At 37.2% G+C, this 19,076-nt stretch overlaps 1 protein-coding gene across 1 annotated transcript in view; it reads right to left on the minus strand.

Annotated features, from left to right (window-relative positions):
• The window catches only part of LOC107719082 (probable E3 ubiquitin-protein ligase HERC1), a 71,978-nt gene that overhangs the window by 14,884 nt on the left and 38,018 nt on the right, over nucleotides 1-19,076 (minus strand). Inside the window, 19 exon segments of the mRNA XM_016526400.1 lie at nucleotides 564-763; nucleotides 1,579-1,706; nucleotides 1,815-2,030; nucleotides 3,556-3,680; nucleotides 3,816-3,943; nucleotides 4,472-4,731; nucleotides 5,955-6,171; nucleotides 6,347-6,596; nucleotides 7,044-7,218; nucleotides 7,309-7,506; nucleotides 7,588-7,640; nucleotides 7,717-7,985; nucleotides 11,441-11,649; nucleotides 11,753-11,880; nucleotides 12,177-12,384; nucleotides 13,423-13,506; nucleotides 14,493-14,650; nucleotides 15,229-15,430; nucleotides 17,679-18,463. Coding sequence (XP_016381886.1) covers nucleotides 564-763; nucleotides 1,579-1,706; nucleotides 1,815-2,030; nucleotides 3,556-3,680; nucleotides 3,816-3,943; nucleotides 4,472-4,731; nucleotides 5,955-6,171; nucleotides 6,347-6,596; nucleotides 7,044-7,218; nucleotides 7,309-7,506; nucleotides 7,588-7,640; nucleotides 7,717-7,985; nucleotides 11,441-11,649; nucleotides 11,753-11,880; nucleotides 12,177-12,384; nucleotides 13,423-13,506; nucleotides 14,493-14,650; nucleotides 15,229-15,430; nucleotides 17,679-18,463 — 3,993 coding nt within the window.

Below are 19,076 nucleotides of genomic sequence, written 5' to 3' on the forward strand. Positions count from 1 at the left end.
ATAATTTTTAATACATATTTAAACTGAATTGTTCAATCAGAATGCCATAACTGGATCTTTCAGTGAAAATGAGAATTCTCCACATCTCAAAATCCATTCAATAATCAACGAACGATGGAGAGATCCAAGACCCTTCGTTACTTCAAAAATATAAAAAACGTATTTTATTTCAGCTAGTTTCCAAGGCAACATTTCTCATTTTATTTTAGTTTAACTTGATGTACTAAAAAAATAAATAAAACTAAAACTGAAATAAAAATTATTAAAAACTATATAGACATATTTTAAAAAAACAACAAAAACAACTTCAACTAAAATTAACAAAATATATTAAAAAAAAAAATTTCAAAATATTAACAAAAACTGCAATAGCATCTCGATACTATAAAATAACACTGGTTGCTACTTCCATTTCATTGCCATTTTAAGAATTCTATATGTAAATGGCTTTTTTATGAATGAAATGAGTAGTAACACCCCCAAAAATTTGCTAAATATTAAAGTAGGTGGGCATCTGGTTCTGAAAATCGCTGTAATGATTATTAAGCATATGGCACACTTACACTGCCATCATGAGACGAGGCTCCGGCCCTCTCCCGGGCAGAGGGCACCACTCGGCCGTGTTGACTGTGCCCGTGTGGAACAGAGAGTGGAGGGTGACCCACGCACCGCTGGCACGACCCCAGATCTTCACCACCTCAGAGCGGCCGACGGACAGCAGCAGATGTCCGGTAGGGTCCCACCTGAGTGCACTTACACTCTCCTGTGAACAGAAAGGCAAATACGGGTTTATTTGTGTCATAATTATGCGTTCGGTTTCACACACTGTATCCCAATCTGTATAAGGTGTGTGAAGAAATTCAAATTGTATTGATTCAGTTAACTTGGTTTAAGTCATCATTCAAAAGTTTTCCCAAAAGACCTCATGTTGCATTTTATTGAATGAATAAAATGTATTTTTCTAAGGAAATGCACTACAGTTGAAAAGTTTATGGCTGGTAAGAGTTTTAATGCTTTTGAAAGCACTCTTATGCTCACCAAGGGTGTATTTATTTGATCAAAAATACAGTAAAACAGTAAGATTGTGAAATATAATTACAATTTAAAATAACTTCTTTCTATTTTAACATATATTAAAATTGATTTATTCCTGTGATGGCAAAGCTGAATTTTCAGCCATTACTCAAGTCTTTGGAGTCACGATTCTTCAGAAATCATTCTAAAATGCTGATTTGGACCTACAAAAACATTATTTGTTATAATAATACTAATTATTATTATTATTATATAAATATTGGAAAGAGTTGTGTTGCTTAAATGTTTTTTTTTTTATAAAAAAAAGCTTTTATTTGAAATAGAACCGCACACTAATTAAGTTTAGAAAAAGAAAATATTTAAAGAAGCTAATTGAAAACATTTTCTAAAATGTTGCTTATGCTTCATGTAACTTCCACCCAGCGATTAACAAAAAAAAAACCCATTTCAACTGGTCCAAAGAAATAATTTTTTCGTCAACTAGACAAAAAAGCAGAATCATTATTGTCGGATGAAGTGTTTGTCTTCAGTTTGAGGACTCACAGGAAATGCTGTTAGCAGAATGGGCGGGTCAGTTTCGTAGCTTTCTGCTGTTGCTAGGAGAATTTTGCCTTCGGGATAGCCCACGGCAAAGGGTTTATCAACACTGTACCAGGCCAGACACTGAGGTGCTGAACACAAGAAGGACAAAGACAGTGATAGTTCATTCACTACTGAATTATTAGCCATTTTCTCCAAACACATTAAAACAGAGATCTTCAGCACATTTATGGACCAACCTTCTTTCCTATAGCAGTGAGTGAGCTCTGTTCGCTCCACCCTTAAGTCGTCTGTGACCTCCAGCCAGCAGAGGGAGCCGTCCAGCCGGCCCACCAGCAGACTCTCAGGAGGGCTGACCTGACTGCAGGCTTCCTGATTGAGGAACGGAGTGGAGGTCTGAACCCACGAGAGCGCAGTGACCCAGGAGGACTGAGCCTCGATGTGTGCCTGAGTACCTACAGGAAAGAAGACAAACACTAACGCGTTCAAGGTGCTTGTATACTACTACCACTTTGTCCAGGATGTTTTAAGCAGAGGCGGACAAAGTACTCAACTCCATTACTTGAGTGAAAGTACAGATACTGCTGGTCAAATATTACTCCATTACAAGTAAAAGTTGTAAAATCAGAGTTTTACTTTAGTAAAAGTACAGAAGTACTTGCTTTTAAAAGTACTTAAGTACCAAAAGTAAATTTCCTTTTTTATGTCAATGCACTGTTTTATTATTGTTGTACGTGATACTTGCAATACTTCTGAAGCAACTTAGAATACATTACACCTACTGAATACACTGACTAACTAAATGTAATGTAAATGTAAATGTAATTTGATAATAAAGAGCTTTTAGAATGTTAAAAACCTATGGGGGAAAAAAAAATATTTAACACCCCTACCCACCCCCACAAAAGCAGTATGGGTAGTGATTTCACACAGCTCTGACAGTGTGTGCACACATCTATGTGTAGCCATTCAACCACATTTGAACAGAGTGGACAGTGAAATCCTGTAAATACAGAGTGATAAGAAAGAAAAAAAAAAATCAAACCTGCTTTAAAACCCAGCAACACAACTGTAGATGTATAGATGCACAAAATATACTGTAGTTTTTATCCAGCAGGACTTGACTGGATTGTGAATTATTAGTCAAGACAACAACCACTAATAAAGTTGATAAAATGAGTGAAGAAACTGCGTACCAACTGCCTAGCAACTTCCAAAGCATCTTACTCGCGACTTTTGCACAGGCAAGCATCACTCATATTTTTGGAAAAGTAGTCAAAATCATGTTAATTAATATTTTGATTTGAATAGTTTTTGTTTAAATAAATATTTCATAAATATTTCCCCCCAACCACACTACATTCAGTGTTTTTAATGTTACCTGAAAACAAACCTAAATTAAAAACCGTTCTTGGTAATTGAAATAAAGATAAAAAAAAGAAAGAAATGAAATTAGAAATCTTGTCTTGACAACTAACTGAAGTAAGTTTAAAGTACTAAAATTACTAAAAATATATTTAAAGCAAAATTTTACATTAAAATGAAACCTGAAAATAAAAATAAAGACTAATTCAAAATTATTCAAAATATTAATACATGCTATAATAGTATATAAACATAGTATATAAATCAATTAATAAATACTATAATAGTGTATACATTATACTAAATTATCTCTGGTTACATCTGCAAAAATATTGTTTCAGAAGCAAATAAAGTTATTTTGATGCAAGATTAAGGTAACAAAAACTTTTTTATTCGGAATAACATGCACTATAAGACACTATATTGTGCACAATAAGACCAGGAACAATGAATAAGTAAATATAGATAATTTTGCTTTCATATGGTCTTCAAGTTAACTTGCTCTTACACTCAATTATACATTACTGTATACCCATTCGATTACGTATAAGATTTGGCAACAGTAGTGCTGTGTGTAGTGTGTGTGTGTGTGTGTGTGCGGGATGCTGGTCTGACCATTGACAGTCCAGATGTTGAGGAGTTTGTTCTGGAAGGCAGCCAGTAGAGTTCCCTCTGCGCTCCACGATACGGCGGACAGCAGATGAGATCCCATTGAACCATCTGAGCTCTGAGCATCCTCACTGCAGAGACCACACACACAAACACAGACCTGTCAGTGCCCAAAACATTCATTTGCATCCATCTCCCATCAGACCTATGAAACATTTGGATTTCTCCCTTTCCCAATCAAAGAGATGAAAAACAAGCAGTCTCACCTGACGCTGCAGGCGTGTGTGTGCTGTAGTTCTGCTGTGTTTGGCGTTATGGCCCACAGTCGAACGGTCCCATCCTGTGCACCGGTGGCTAACAGCCCTTGTTCTGCATTCCAACTGCAGCTGCTCACCTACAAACACAACAGCCAATCAGAAACAAGTCAAGACATTTGGTAATGCCCTGGAGAAACTTATTGGCCAGGTTGATTAATTTAGCCATTTTGAGAAATTATTAGCTTAGTTTTATACATACATACATGGCAAAAATGACAAAAGCAAATAGCAAAATGAAAACTGAAAATACATTCTAAATTATAGAATAGAATAGAATATCTAACTTAATGTATATATGCTGATTAATTCTTCAGTGGAAACCATGATACTTTTTTCAGGAGTCTCTGATGAAGAGAATTATTTATTAATTATTTGAAATGGAGAACTTTTGTAACATTATTAATGTCTTTACTGTCACTTTTAATCAGTTTAATGCATCCTTCAAAAAGTATATATTAAATACATAATTTTATTTAAATATTGTAAATATTAGTTAGGCATTTTCCAATTGTGTCTATTAGCAGCTGTGTACCAATGAATTAACTAGTTGCAAGACATCTAGCATGTTTCTTTAAGTGTTTCTGCTGTATCTACATGCTCTTTACCCTGTTCTGATGTCCTTCCAGCTTCTTGATGGGACACTTGCGCAGATCTCCGGCCATGTCGCTGTATGTCTGGGGTCTGGCGGTGTTGTCTTTCTCAGAGACTGCCAGGGCCTGGACCAGCTGTTGTGCAGCCCATTGTCGGTGTCTGCTGGTCAGCCTGGCCGACAGGGCACAGGCAGCGAGCGCATTAGCCAGCTCCAGCGGCCCGACCCGCATCCCTTGAGAGAGTGGGGGACCTGCGGGTGGAGGGCTTCCACCTTCTGTCCAACGACATGTGGCGTTAATTAGGTTAAATTAATTCCAAATCATTAATTGCCATTTAAAAATGATATATGGGTACCTAAGTGAGTCACTAGAATTAAAATCAGCAGGGTTCCCAAAACTTTTGACCACTGTCCATGACTTTTCCATAAGATTTCCAGTCATTCATGATTACTGGTTATTTAATTATTTGAGTGTTTGTTTGTTTATTTATTATTTTTGTAGACTGCATTCTCAAGGAATAACTTCTAACCAATGACATATTTTAGAGATAAGCATAACTAGAAAATATTTACATTCACTACAGACCTTTCCTTATGATTTCAGATTTTTCTATGACTTTTCCAGACCTGGTAATCATATGTAAAATTCCCTGATACTTCAATAAACAGTTTAAGCAAAAAATAAACATTTCCTGATACTTACAGGATTTCCATGACCGTGAGATTTATGAAAAGTCAATAAAAACAAAAAATTAATGAATAAAAATTTAAAATTTAAATAACAAAAAAATAAATTCCTAAGACTTACAGGATTTCCATGATAGTGAGACATATTAATATATATTTCTTTTCATTTTTATATTTTACTCTAAATATTGTCATGTGACCATTAACTGAAAAAGAACCATGAATTTGCGAATGTCTTGTTAAAAGATTGTAATTATTGTTAAAAGAAATATTAACTTAAAATGTAATAAAAATGTCAAATTAAAATAAATCAAAAAAAGAAAATATCCTTGCAGGATTTACATGACAGTGGGATTTATAAAAAGTTCACATACACACACACACACACACATATATATATATATATATATATACACAATTAAATAATAAAATGTAAACACAAATAATTTGAAAAAATATTAATATATTATTAAATAATAAAAAGTAAACACTTAAATAATTTGAAAATTATTAAAATAAATTGTATTAATATTTCATATTTTACTATAAATATTTTATTTGTTTACCCGCATGTCATGTGACCATTAACTGGAAATAAAAATAAAAAAACAAAAACAAATTTGCGTTGTTCAGTTTTTGAAATATTAACTTAAAATGTAAGGATGTACTTCAATTAAATATTTCAGGTCCAAGGGGTTTTGGAAGACAACAACGTTTGGAAATCGCTGGTCTAAAATAAACAAAATGTTTCTGAAACATTTAAAACATATGTACTTTTTTTAGTCTAGAAAATATATATTTTTTTTTGTTACCCTTTGATTCACTGGATTCACTTCTTTCCACATTATAACGGTATCGGACACCTTTTTCTGTCAGGAGAGACACTAGACTCTGTGTGACCAGGAAGGTGGGCGGGGTTAGTTCTCTTGGCTCCTGTGACGCCCCCTTGAGGACGAGGCTTTGCCTCACCCTCTGCTGCGGATCAGTGATAGCGCTGATGTTCATCCCTGTAGCTGCTGCCATGAGATCCTGAGAGGAAGGACATGCAGGTGAGACAGCAGGATTAGGCAGAAGACAGGATGATTAAACGAGCTGAAAGTAGAGAATGATAAAGAGCGTAGCAAGGATAATGAGGTGAGAAACATTAACGGAGGAGACAAGAAAGATGGATGGGAAGGAGGAGAGAGAGAGAGAGAGTGCGTACCTGAGTGCAGATGTCCACTAACTCTCTGTAGGCAGCAGGACTGTGGGACACTAAACTGCCGATAGCTGAGCTGAGGAAGGACAGGAAGGCGGAGCCTGTGCGATCGCTCACAAAGCCACGCCCCACTCCCTGCTGGTCCACGCTTGTGTGGACACGCCCCCCCGCTGCCAGACACATCAGTCGCACCAGGATACGGATGTCAGCCAGACCAAGAGCCTCCAGACCACTGGACTGATTACACACCGAACTACTGAAACACACAGTGACAGACAAAGTTTTGAAGAGACATATTGCACAGCAACAATGTGTATATACATATACACAAACATATATGAAACCTAAAAACATTGCAATGTAACAAAAGTAATGACAGATTACTACTTCTGTATTACGTACATCTGAAACAGATAATTGAAAAAGAATTAAAAAAAAAAAAAATGAAGGGCTCATCAAAGATTTTGAATAGACAAGTTAGTCAAATAAAATGAAATGGCCAAGGGAAGAGTAACACATTTGTGATTAATGAGTATGATGTTGATGAGTGAATGATGGAACTCTGCAAGGCTCAGATTCCGAGCAGGTCAGACAGACATTGATGGAGCCTTCGCAGTATGAAATGTCAGATTCGGTGTGAAGGAGATCACAGAGCAGATGATATATTTTGTGCCGAGGGAAGTCAGGAATGAGTGGTTGTTACCTGGTGGAGGTCTGTGAGAGAGCTCTCATCACCATACTGTAGGCCAACAGGATCTGAGCGGTGGAGGTGACTCTCCTTAGAGCCAACAGTCTTTCCTGGGGCTCCCGCAGGGATGCTGCCTGCTCCCCGAGACTCAGAGGAACCGAGGAGCTCTTCAGCTCGGTGCTGACAACACCTACACACAGAAACAAATGACAACCTGCTCTAATTTACTGAGATTTTAGAAAGCTCTTGTAGGAAATATGAAACTAAATGAGAACATTACCTTTGTAAAGCAGGTTGTTGTTGCCGCTGACCGAGCCACTGACGAGGGATCCGAGTGGGTCGTGTTCAGTGAAGGGGATTGGGTCGGGCACGGGCTTCTTCTCACTCAGACCCAAAGGTCTCAGAAGAATCCCAAAGTCCTCCAAACCTGTAAGCCGGTCTGAGTCCGAGTCTTCCTGGTTACCTAGATCCCACTCATCTAATACAGACACATTTAAATCATTACGCATTCATTTAATAAACTGCACAGTGTTTGTTATTTAAAAGTTTGCACAAATACCTTCTGATGTACCATCTAATTGACCAATTAGATCAGACACCAAACCTCTTGCCCTGAAAAAACAACATCTGGGTTGTTATACAGCAAAAGCCAATGGCTACAACATGTTCATTGTTTCCTCATCTTCACCTGTCCTGTTTGGAGCTCATAACCCCCAGGTTGGAGGACAGGTACTTTTCCCTGCATGCAGTGCACAGGAGGTAGTATGGGCTGCCCGATCCGCATTCGCCTCCGAACCAGCCGTCCACGTAGGCCCCGTTGCTGCGGTAACCACGGCGACCGGCGCTCTGACCACAGCCTGGGTGGTGACGCTTCATGTGGTTGTTGAACTGCAGGGTGAGAGTGTTACACAGCTCACACTCCACCATCTCATTGGGCTCTGGGTGCTCTTCTCTTCCCTGAGACAAAAAGAGACGTGTGTTCACTCAACACTGAGATACAGTGAGAGAGAAATGAAAAACACATTCATAAATGGACAAATAATATTAAAAGAAAAACAGACAGATAGAATAATAAAACAAACAAAAGTATTCACACAGAACGATAAAATAAATTATAAATAGGATGGAAAAATGACAGACGACAGAATAATATGATAGATAGAACAATAGATACAACCCCAATTCCCAAAATTTTGTAAAATGCAATAAAAATAAAGAATCTGTGATTTGTTAATTCTCTTTAACCTTAATTTAATTGACAAAAGTACAAAGAAAAGATTTACAAAGTTTTCACTGACCAACCGAATTGTATTTTGTAAGCATAAACACATTTTGATTTTGATGGCTGCAACACACTCCAAAAATGTTGGGACAGAGGCATGTTTACCACTGTGTCACATCAACTTTCCTTTTAATTACAATGTTTAATCGTTTGAGAATTTGAGGATATCGTTAAAGTTTTGCATGCAAAATTTTTATCCAATCTTGCTTGATACAAGATTTCAGCTGCTCATCAGTCTGTAGTCGTTATTGTCTGATTCTCCTTTTCATGATGGGCCACACATTTTCAATAGGAGATAGATCTGCTGGCCAGTCAGTCACATTCACTCTGTGTCCACAAAAGCATGCTGTTGTAGCACATGCAGAACGAGACCTGCTATTGTCTTGATCTAATAACCATGGACTTCCCATGAAAGACGTCATCATGATGGCAGTTGTATGTTGCTGTACAATTCCAATATATGCCTCCATGTCAATGGTACCGTTGGGACAGAGGCATGTTTACCACTGTGTCACATCAACTTTCCTTTTAATTACAATGTTTAATCGTTTGAGAATTTGAGGATATCGTTAAAGTTTTGCATGCAAAATTTTTATCCAATCTTGCTTGATACAAGATTTCAGCTGCTCATCAGTCTGTAGTCGTTATTGTCTGATTCTCCTTTTCATGATGGGCCACACATTTTCAATAGGAGATAGATCTGCTGGCCAGTCAGTCACATTCACTCTGTGTCCACAAAAGCATGCTGTTGTAGCACATGCAGAACGAGACCTGCTATTGTCTTGATCTAATAACCATGGACTTCCCATGAAAGACGTCATCATGATGGCAGTTGTATGTTGCTGTACAATTCCAATATATGCCTCCATGTCAATGGTACCGTCGCATGTTCCAGTCACCCATGCCGTTTGCTCTGCTGCACCCCCATACCATGACAGACGCTTGCTTTCGCATCTGTCGCTAATGAAAGTCTAGATGGTCCCTTTGGTCTTTGGGACTGAGAACTCTACATCCATTTTTACCAAGAAACAAGTTGAAATGTGGACTCATCTGACCACAGTACTCATTTTCACTGTCTTTTTGACTATCTGAGATTAGCTCTGGCCCAGAGAACCCTGCGGCATCACTGCATAGAATTGATGTATAGCTTTATCCTAGAGTAACAGAGATTCAAGTTGCATTTATTGATGCAGCGGCAGTCTGTGGTAAATGACAGCGGTTTTCTGAAGTACTCCTTAGCCCATGTGGCCATATTTAACACCGCAGCATGACGGTTTCTTATGCAATGCCATCTGAGGACTCAAAGGTCATGCACATTCACCTAAGGTTTCCTGCCTTGCCCTACACAGACTGAGATTTCTCTGGATTCTCGGAATCTTTTCACAATATTATGTATGGTATTTGGTGAAAGACCTAAATTCTTTGCGATTTTGCATTGAGAAATTTGATTTTTGTTTTATTTGACACTTGTCTCATGAAATTTGGCACAAAGTGGCTTTGCTGGCAAAGACTGAGATGCTCCTTTAATACCCAAACACTATCCCCTCACCTATTACTAATTCACCAGCTTATTGTGGACTGTTTCAAAACAGTTTAATTGGGATATTCTATAACCTTTTCACTATTATTTTGCCTCTGTCCCAACTTTTTTGGAGTGTGTTCCAGCCATTAACATCAAAATTTGTTCATATTTACAAAATGCATTTAAGCTGGTCAGTGAAAACATTGGAAATCTTTTCGGTAACACTTTATTGTATGGTGTCCTTGTTACACGTTACATGTACTTACTATAGTAACAAGAAATTATGCATAATTACATGCAACTAACCCTAAACCAAACCCTCATCCTAACCCTAACCATATAGTAGGTACATGTAGTTACTTAATATTACTCCGTACTTAAATGTATATACACTGTAACAAGGACATTCTAAAATAAAGTGTAACCAACTTTTCTTTGTACTTTTGTCAATTAAATAAAAGTTAAAGATAATTAACAAATCACAGGTTCTTGATTTCACTGCATTTTACAAAACGTCCCAACTTTTTTGGAATTGGGGTTGTAGATAGAAGGAATGATAGAACGATAGAAAAACAGAATAAATGACAGAACGATAGAAAAACAGAATGACAGAACGATAAATAGAAGGAATGACAGAATTATAGATAGAACAACAGAACGAAAGGCAGACAGAACGAGATAACATGAATGAGAGAACAATAGCATACCATGACAGACGCTTGCTTTCGCATCTGTCGCTAATGAAAGTCTAGATGGTCCCTTTGGTCTTTGGGACTGAGAACTCTACATCCATTTTTACCAAGAAACAAGTTGAAATCAGAATCAGAATCAGAATCAGAAGAGCTTTATTACCAAGTATGCTTACACACACAGAACGATAGAAAAACAGAATAAATGACAGAACGATAGAAAAACAGAATGACAGAACGATAAATAGAAGGAATGACAGAATTATAGATAGAACAACAGAACGAAAGGCAGACAGAACGAGATAACATGAATGAGAGAACAATAGATAGAAGGATAGATAGAACGATAGAACAATAGATAGACTGTAAACAGATGTAACACAACAGAACGATATATATAACAAACGAAAGAACTATAGGTAGAAAGAATGGTAGATAAAACGATAGATAGGAAAAAACAACAGATAAAACAAACGATAGATAGACAGAAAATCAGATAGTGTCTCCAGTACCTCTACCATCCACAGTGTGTCCCTCTCAGAGGTGATGAACTCTGGGGTGAGCAGCTCCTCATACGGTTCTTCCTGGTACGGATCATCCATGTAGCCCAGCTCGAATAAATGACAGAACGATAGAAAAACAGAATGACAGAACGATAAATAGAAGGAATGACAGAATTATAGATAGAACAACAGAACGAAAGGCAGACAGAACGAGATAACATGAATGAGAGAACAATAAATAGAAGGATAGATAGAACGATAGATAGACTGTAAACAGATGTAACACAACAGAACGATATATATAACAAACGAAAGAACTATAGGTAGAAAGAATGGTAGATAAAACGATAGATAGGAAAAAACAACAGATAAAACAAACGATAGATAGACAGAAAATCAGATAGTGTCTCCAGTACCTCTACCATCCACAGTGTGTCCCTCTCAGAGGTGATGAACTCTGGGGTGAGCAGCTCCTCATACGGTTCTTCCTGGTACGGATCATCCATGTAGCCCAGCTCTGAGTCGTCTTCAGCAGCAAACGGGTGCGTTTCAGCCCGCTCTGGCCACTCTGCCACTCCCACGTCCTGTCTGTACAGCGATGGGACAGGACTGGGCGACGGGGAGTCTGAAACAAACCAGACAGATGAGCAAACTCATCCTTGCTGAATAAAAAAAATTATTTTTTTAAAGACACCAAACTTTTGAATGTTACTGTATGTGACTCTGACCTGCTCTCCTGAAGGAAGTTCTCTGACTTACTCCGGACCGCTGCCTCCGCGCAGGTGGAGGTCTGTTCCTGGTGAGGTGAACATCTAAGAAGTTCTCTCTCTCCACCAAGTCCAAACCTGCCAACAGACTGGAAAGCACATCGGGAATACACACAATGAATAATTGGAAATGAGCCCATGTGGTGTGCTCTGTTTATACCACAGTGTTTGGCAAATTTAGTAGGTCGGTGTGATCTTGCAAACATGACATTTGTATACTGTGCTACTATACACACTGTAAACTAGAAATAGAAAGAGTAGTATGGTACCGAAAGCAGACACCGAAGCCAAGTGGCCGTCAAGGTTGGGCAGGACTTAATATGCTGGATTAATATGCAAGAGATCAGCTATCACTGGTTAGGATGTAGAGAATGTGTGAATTCACCTCTCGTTGGGTTCTCTGCTCTCCTGTAGGGTCAGAGGAGCTGGAGACTCAGGGCACTGGACCGTCTCTGGCCCTTCAGATGAGGGTGTATCAGTGGCGCCCCCTGCAAACGAGCCCTCTCCTGCCTGCTGCTCGTCTGTGATGGGATGTTCCAGCATCCAGCTCGCCAACACCTCGATGGTGCGTGAGTCCACCTCTCCAGTGACCCCTGAGAGAGGTCACAAAAAGGTCAGGGAGAATACTCAAAAAATTTTTTAGACACACTTGACTGAATGAATGTTTCTCGTGATCTTAAAAAACATTTGGTCTGAAGGTGTACGATTAATGCTTGAAATTTGTCAAATATAAACAGTCTCTATTAATTAATTTCTTTTGAAATATTTCATTTTATTTTAAAAACGAACATAATGGAAGCAGACTTGTTGGACTAGAAATCTATGGAAGCTTGTTTCTACCATGGGATAATAATTGCAACATTTTATTATACAATTCAGACTTTTTCCCTCACAATTCTGTTTATATCTCACAATTACGAGAAAAAAGTATTGAATTTTGAGATAAAACGTCACCATTTCTGACACAGAAACAAAAAACAGAATATAAACTCAGAATTCTGACTTTTTTCCTCAGAATTCTGAGTTTATATTCTGTTTTTTGTTTCTGTGTCAGAAATGGTGACGTTTTATATATAATTTATATCTCTCTGATCGGTACTGATAGATAAAACTAAATAATTGACTTATTTTAAAAGTTGGCTTTGCTAACAAAAAATAAAAATATATAATTTAATTTTTGTGTAAATATGCAATAAAAATAATTATTACAAATACATACAAAATATTTATATAAATAAGCTGAATTTTGTTGAACTGTGAACAGAGCATTCATAACACAAAGTAAGACTTCATGCAGTGCTCCACTAATATTTCCCATGATTCAGTGGGGAAGAACAACGAGGAGTGAATTGAAGCAGGATCTCATAGGGAAGTGTACTGAGTGTATCTACTGCAATAACAGCATCATCAGCAGTAAATAATTAGAGACTAAAAGAAAAAAATACAATAATAACAAAAAAAATCAAAAGTACAAAACTCAACATAATTATCCATCTCTTCTAGTTGTGAATAACTGCACTGCAGTCATTGGTTTCTTAATCTTTGAAAATTCCATATAACATTGTAACATGATTGTCTCCTTTAGCAGGTAAGAATGAGTCTGGCTAGATGTTGCAAGCACTCGCTGGTACCTGCTGCCTCCATGGCCCTGTAGATGTGTCTCATTGAGAAGCCCATTTCAAGCAAGCGCACTGGGACAAACATTTGGGGCTGTTCTGAAGGACAGAAATGAAAATATTCAGTGATGCATCAAAACGTATCTGGACTGGGCTGACTGATGCAGTCAGTCAGGTAAATATGATTTTTTAAAAATGATTTATTTAGACAATATCTGCATTAAAAAAATAAAGCACTGTGCTAGAGATGGCAAGGGAACTTACTGGTCAACAAAATGACACATGGACTACAAATTCCATTACTTATTTATTTATTTATTATTTTTTTACACTTAATAAAGTTCAATATCTGAGGCCACTTTGAAAATCATTTACATGAAATAGTTTCATATAAAATGTAATATAAACAATTACAAATATTCAGAAAATGATAAATAAATTAGGGTAATATTTCTAAGTCACTAATCAAATTTGTGTTATTAAAAAAACAAACTAAGACATTCTGAAATTTTATTTTAATTATATTAATTTTTATATATTAATTTTAAGTATTTTTCAATTTACCTTTCACACAGACTGATACACTGATAATATAATTAAATATATTAAGTGTAATATAAAAATATAATTTAAGTCTTTAAAAAAAAAAAAAAAAAAATTGAAAAGCAATATTTTTCAGTAGTAGTCTCAGAGTTTTGGACCCCAGTGCATAAAAAATATAAATATATTTATAAAATAAATTGGTAATTTATTGTGAGATTCAAGGTGCCATTCAATAGGGTGTAAAGATGCACAAAAAATGTTTGCAATCGGTGAGTACAGTATGTAACAAACCAAAAAATCGTTCCAAAGCAAGATTCAAGTGTAAAACATGCACAGGCATCAGGGTTAAGTTAAAGGGTTACATTTCTCAAGCTCTCCCACCTGGTGCTACATAAACCAGTCTTGACATAAGTTTCTAAAAACAAATTAAATAAATCGCTGGAACATCATCCGCTGACCAGATGAACTGTGTCCATGGATGCCACATGCAGGACATCCACTTACTACGCCCTTGTATTCCAGAGTTTGTCTGGACGTCTTACCCACGGGGGTCCTGGTCTGTCCGCAGGGCTCCAGGAAGCTGGTCTGTTGCTCAGTGAAGCCCTCACAGGACGCTGAGCTCGTCAGGCTGAGCCCGGGGGGCAGAACCGGACTGTGGACGAGACCTGCCAATGTGGGAAAACGCGCCAGCACCATCCGCCTAGAGGAGCCCAGCCACACACACATGCACACACAGACACAGGAGAACCGCTAGCACCTGCTCTAGAGCAAACCTTCAGCTTGAGCATGTGTTATGTTGAGGTGTAAATCACCCTCGTGTCATTAAGCCATGCTCAGACACTTGAAGTTAAGAGGAGCATGTGTTTATAAGGTTATAACACACACAGTCACGGATTTACACACACACTCACCTGTATTCTCACTCACACTCTCAGTAACCTGTGTGTGAGTGTGTGTCTCAGTTGATGGCGATCTGGAGTGTGAACATCCAGACATGTCAGAGAGTTTACCGTGTGTGTGTGTGTGTGTGTGTTTGAGACAGTCTGAAACACTGTCTCATATCCCTTTCTTTCAAATTGACATTGAATGGCACAGTTATTAAAAAAAACCATACACATATTACGTGCCAGAACAATTACCTTTCAGATGTTACACAAAGTTCATCAAAAAATTGCCATTACTTTAAAGTACTTTATAATTACTTCACTAATTCATAGGTTCCTTTATTATACACTTTTTACATTTTAATAATTGGGCTTGGATGAAAAAGAAACTCACTGTAGCAGGTTGATGGGCAGGAAAGGGTTAAAGTTCTCCAGGCCGTCAGCCTGCAGGGCGGTGAGGAGCGAGGCTGTGAGGTCATTGGTGGAGGGTGAAGCTGATTGGCCGAAGATAGCGGTGCCTTCAGAGCCGTTGCTGTAAAGCGACACTGAACTGGAGGACTTGGACACGGGCTGAGAGGACGGGTGCCCTCCTGAATCTATGTACACAGACACAAATCAACAAGTAGTCAAATTAATTAATATACAAAAAACAAATATTAAAATAAAAAATCTGTATTATTATTATTATTATTAGTAGTAGTAGTAGTAGTAGTAGTAGATATTATACAGACTTTTGCCTTTCGAAGCTATATGAAATATTACTACTACTATTAAATTATTATATTAAATTTACTAAATTAAATTACTAAATATTTTAATTAGTAAGTAAATAAAAAATATACTAATGATGATGATGATTTTTGTATATTTTGTGTCTTATTTTTACAGACTTTAGCCTTTTTATTATTTTATTAAATTATTATATTCAAATGATTAAAAGTAGAAATTAGTAGTTAGTAATTAGTTAGTAGTAAGTAAATTATATTTATAAATAATAATAATAATAATAAACAAATAAAGACTAGTAATAATAATTTATTATTATTAGCTATTTTTCCTATTTTTATATGAAATACTACTACTTCTATTAATAATAACAAATTAAATAATTGTATTAACATTTTTTAATTATGAATTTAAATAAAGTAATTAAAAAATAAACAATAGTAATAATAAAAAATTTAATGATAATGATTATTATTATTGTATATTTTGTGTATTATTTTTTACCAACCTTTGCCTTTCTTTTTATTATATTTAATTACTATATTAAAATTATTAAATGTTACTAAATTATAAATAAATAATTTTTAAAAATCAGTAGTGATATTAATAATTGATTATTTTTATTATTGTTAGCTACTTTTACAGACTTTTGCCTATTAGCTATTTTTTACTTTTGCCTTTTTGCCATAATACATAATACATAATACATCATAATACATTAAATAATTTTATTAAAATTGTAAAATTATATTAATAATTAAAAATAAATAAATAAACAGCAGTAATATTTATAATGATAATAAATAAATTAAATTATTATATTATTAAATTATTAAATGACATTATTGAATTATTATAAACAAATAAATACACATTTTATTTATGTATTATTATTATTTTTATTATTAATACAACTACTACTACTACTACATGTCAAGTTAAAAAGTTTAAAGGGGTCATGAACTGAGAAATAAAATTTCCCTTGATCTTTTGACATATAAAGTCAATGTACTATTAAAAACATCCTGTAAGTTTCAAAACTGAAAACTTTGTTGTTAGTTTAAAAACAGCTTTTATTGAAACCAAGTTCAGAAAACGACTCGTTTTGGAATGTGCCACTTTATGACGCAATAGTGTGGCTAAGCACCGCCTCCGCAGGGGAAGATCAACGCCTGCTTCGACATCACTGCCTCTTTAGCCCCACCCACTGATACACGCTTGTAGTAGAGGAGACGAAATACTAGATTGACGCAAACACAGGATCAACAGAACCATACAGAAGACATTACAAGATTACAAGACACTGTGTAGTGTAAGTTGTAAAAAATACTCCTTGAATTGCCTTCCTTGTGATCCTAACATATCTAGATCGGACACAGGCGCTGTTGTGTCATGTCGCGAATCAATTTCTCTTTCAGGTCAAAAGCGGCGTGAATGCTTGTATTTCAGAAATAGAGCAGGACATCAGTTTACTGTCGGATAGTCGCGTTGCGCCGCTCGCGTCCGGTGTAAACATGGGGTAAAATTAGCAATGAACTCCAGACTGCATCAGTGAAACACTGTTTGTTTGTTTGCTTTACTTTGCTATGGATTCATCAACAAGACAGTATAATGCAGGCTTTTCAGAGAGACTGAAAGTAAACGATGATGCAGCGCTGAGTCTGACTAGAGTGTATCCAACAGTAATGTCACAACACATGAGTGTGAGTAAACGTGTTTTTACCACTATTACATTGTCTGTTCCAGACCGTTTGATATATACTGTGTGTTGTTTTCCCATGTTGTTTTCAGAGTACGTCACAGCAACGTCCATCTGTTATTTTAACAAGCGAAACTGTTATCCAATCACAGCAGTGGGTGTTTACTTACGACTCTTGAATGTGCCCCGCCTATAGAAACAGATCGTTCTGCAGAGGCTCAAAAACAGGATAGAAAATAGCCTATTACTTCTAAATCATTAGTTTGTTTGATGTAGTCACACAAACATTATAAGTGAACCTCAAGAGAACATTACACAATAATAAAAAAAATGCAGTTTATGACCCCTTTAATTATTATTATTCAACAGTAAAGGTAGTAAACAATTGAATAAACCATGTTGTTGTAAAAGCTCCAGACCTTTGCGTTCTTTGCTTCCATCCTCATGCAGTCTGCTCAACACTCCTTTAAAGATGATGATATGGGCCCTCTCGAGGTCTGATAAAGCCATGGCCTGTTTGATCGGACAGGGTCTGACGGCCCACTTCACCATGCTCCGCACCACAAACTGCAACACAGAGCGCAGCTCGGCATTCTCCTCCCCTCCAGCAGAGGCCCTCGCTGGGTCGGGGCTACTTACATTGACCCCTGCATCTGATTTGGGAACCAGGAGAAGATCAGTGAACTTCCCGCAGCTCAGAATGACAGCCAGAGATTTTAGCGCCCCCAAGAGGAGGTAGGATATGCGGACTGCACGTAGTTCCAAAGCAAAAAAGTCCACCCTGGGTTGTGGTGCGAGAATTGGTGGACAGGGGGCGCCAGCAGGCTCCTCGTTTGACTGTACAAGGGGTCTGAACGTGTCATCTTGGTTCTCATGTCTCCTCTCTTCCACTTTATTTCTGTCCTCATCCACCGGACAGCTCATTCCCTCTTCGTCCATCATAATACGTGCAATGTCCTCATCCAAACGTCTCTCCAACTCGCTACGTGGGCCGCCCTCTGAGCTGATCCGATTCCGTGGCAATCCAGATGTTTCGGATGATCCGGAAGGAGGCTCCTGCTCTTCCAAGATGCCAGTCATCAGGATGAGGTCGAACAACACGGACGGCTTGAGGCCACAGCAGCGGGACATGTCCAGCTGGGGGACATCGCACGGCTCCAGGGAGGAGAGAGGCGTGTCGCTGGGTGACCAAGAATTCAGGAAGCTTTGGGTTAGTGGGACCACAGCAGGTCACAAGCAGTATGAAGATGAGGAGAGGAGTGAGACGGAAGGGGCAAGACAGAAATAAAAGAGTGGAAAGGCATGCTGAAACATATTAATATAATAAACTTAACTGAATGACGGCACTTATTAACATAACAGTCCGTCGATTAGCATTCGATGTATAAGTCTTGCATATAAAAAAACCCATAAAAAATAATATATATAATAAATCTGATGTATAATATATATATATATATATATATATATATATATTAGGGATGGGTATTCCAAGCAAAAATAATATTCGAAAATCGCTAGGTATTATTCGATTATTATTCGAAAATCGCACCCCTCCCCGCATGCACGCACAAACACCCCATAAACAGAGAGAGAGGGAGAGAGACGGGATTCACGCTTTCAATCTGTATGATAAACCGGGCATCAAGGAGTCGTTATTAATATGCGGGGAATTGAAATATCAACCCGCGCTTGTTTTTTTACTTTCACTTTCGAGATTTGCGATCACATACGGAGCAGCACTCGGCAGTATTACCACACATTTTACAAGATTAGATGTTTGTCAGTGGTGCTCAGGATCTGCAAATCATTCGCCA

The sequence above is a fragment of the Sinocyclocheilus rhinocerous genome, unplaced genomic scaffold, assembly GCF_001515625.1.
Source record: "Sinocyclocheilus rhinocerous isolate Xijiao unplaced genomic scaffold, SAMN03320098_v1.1 scaffold663, whole genome shotgun sequence".
Taxonomy (NCBI): Eukaryota; Metazoa; Chordata; class Actinopteri; order Cypriniformes; family Cyprinidae; genus Sinocyclocheilus; species Sinocyclocheilus rhinocerous.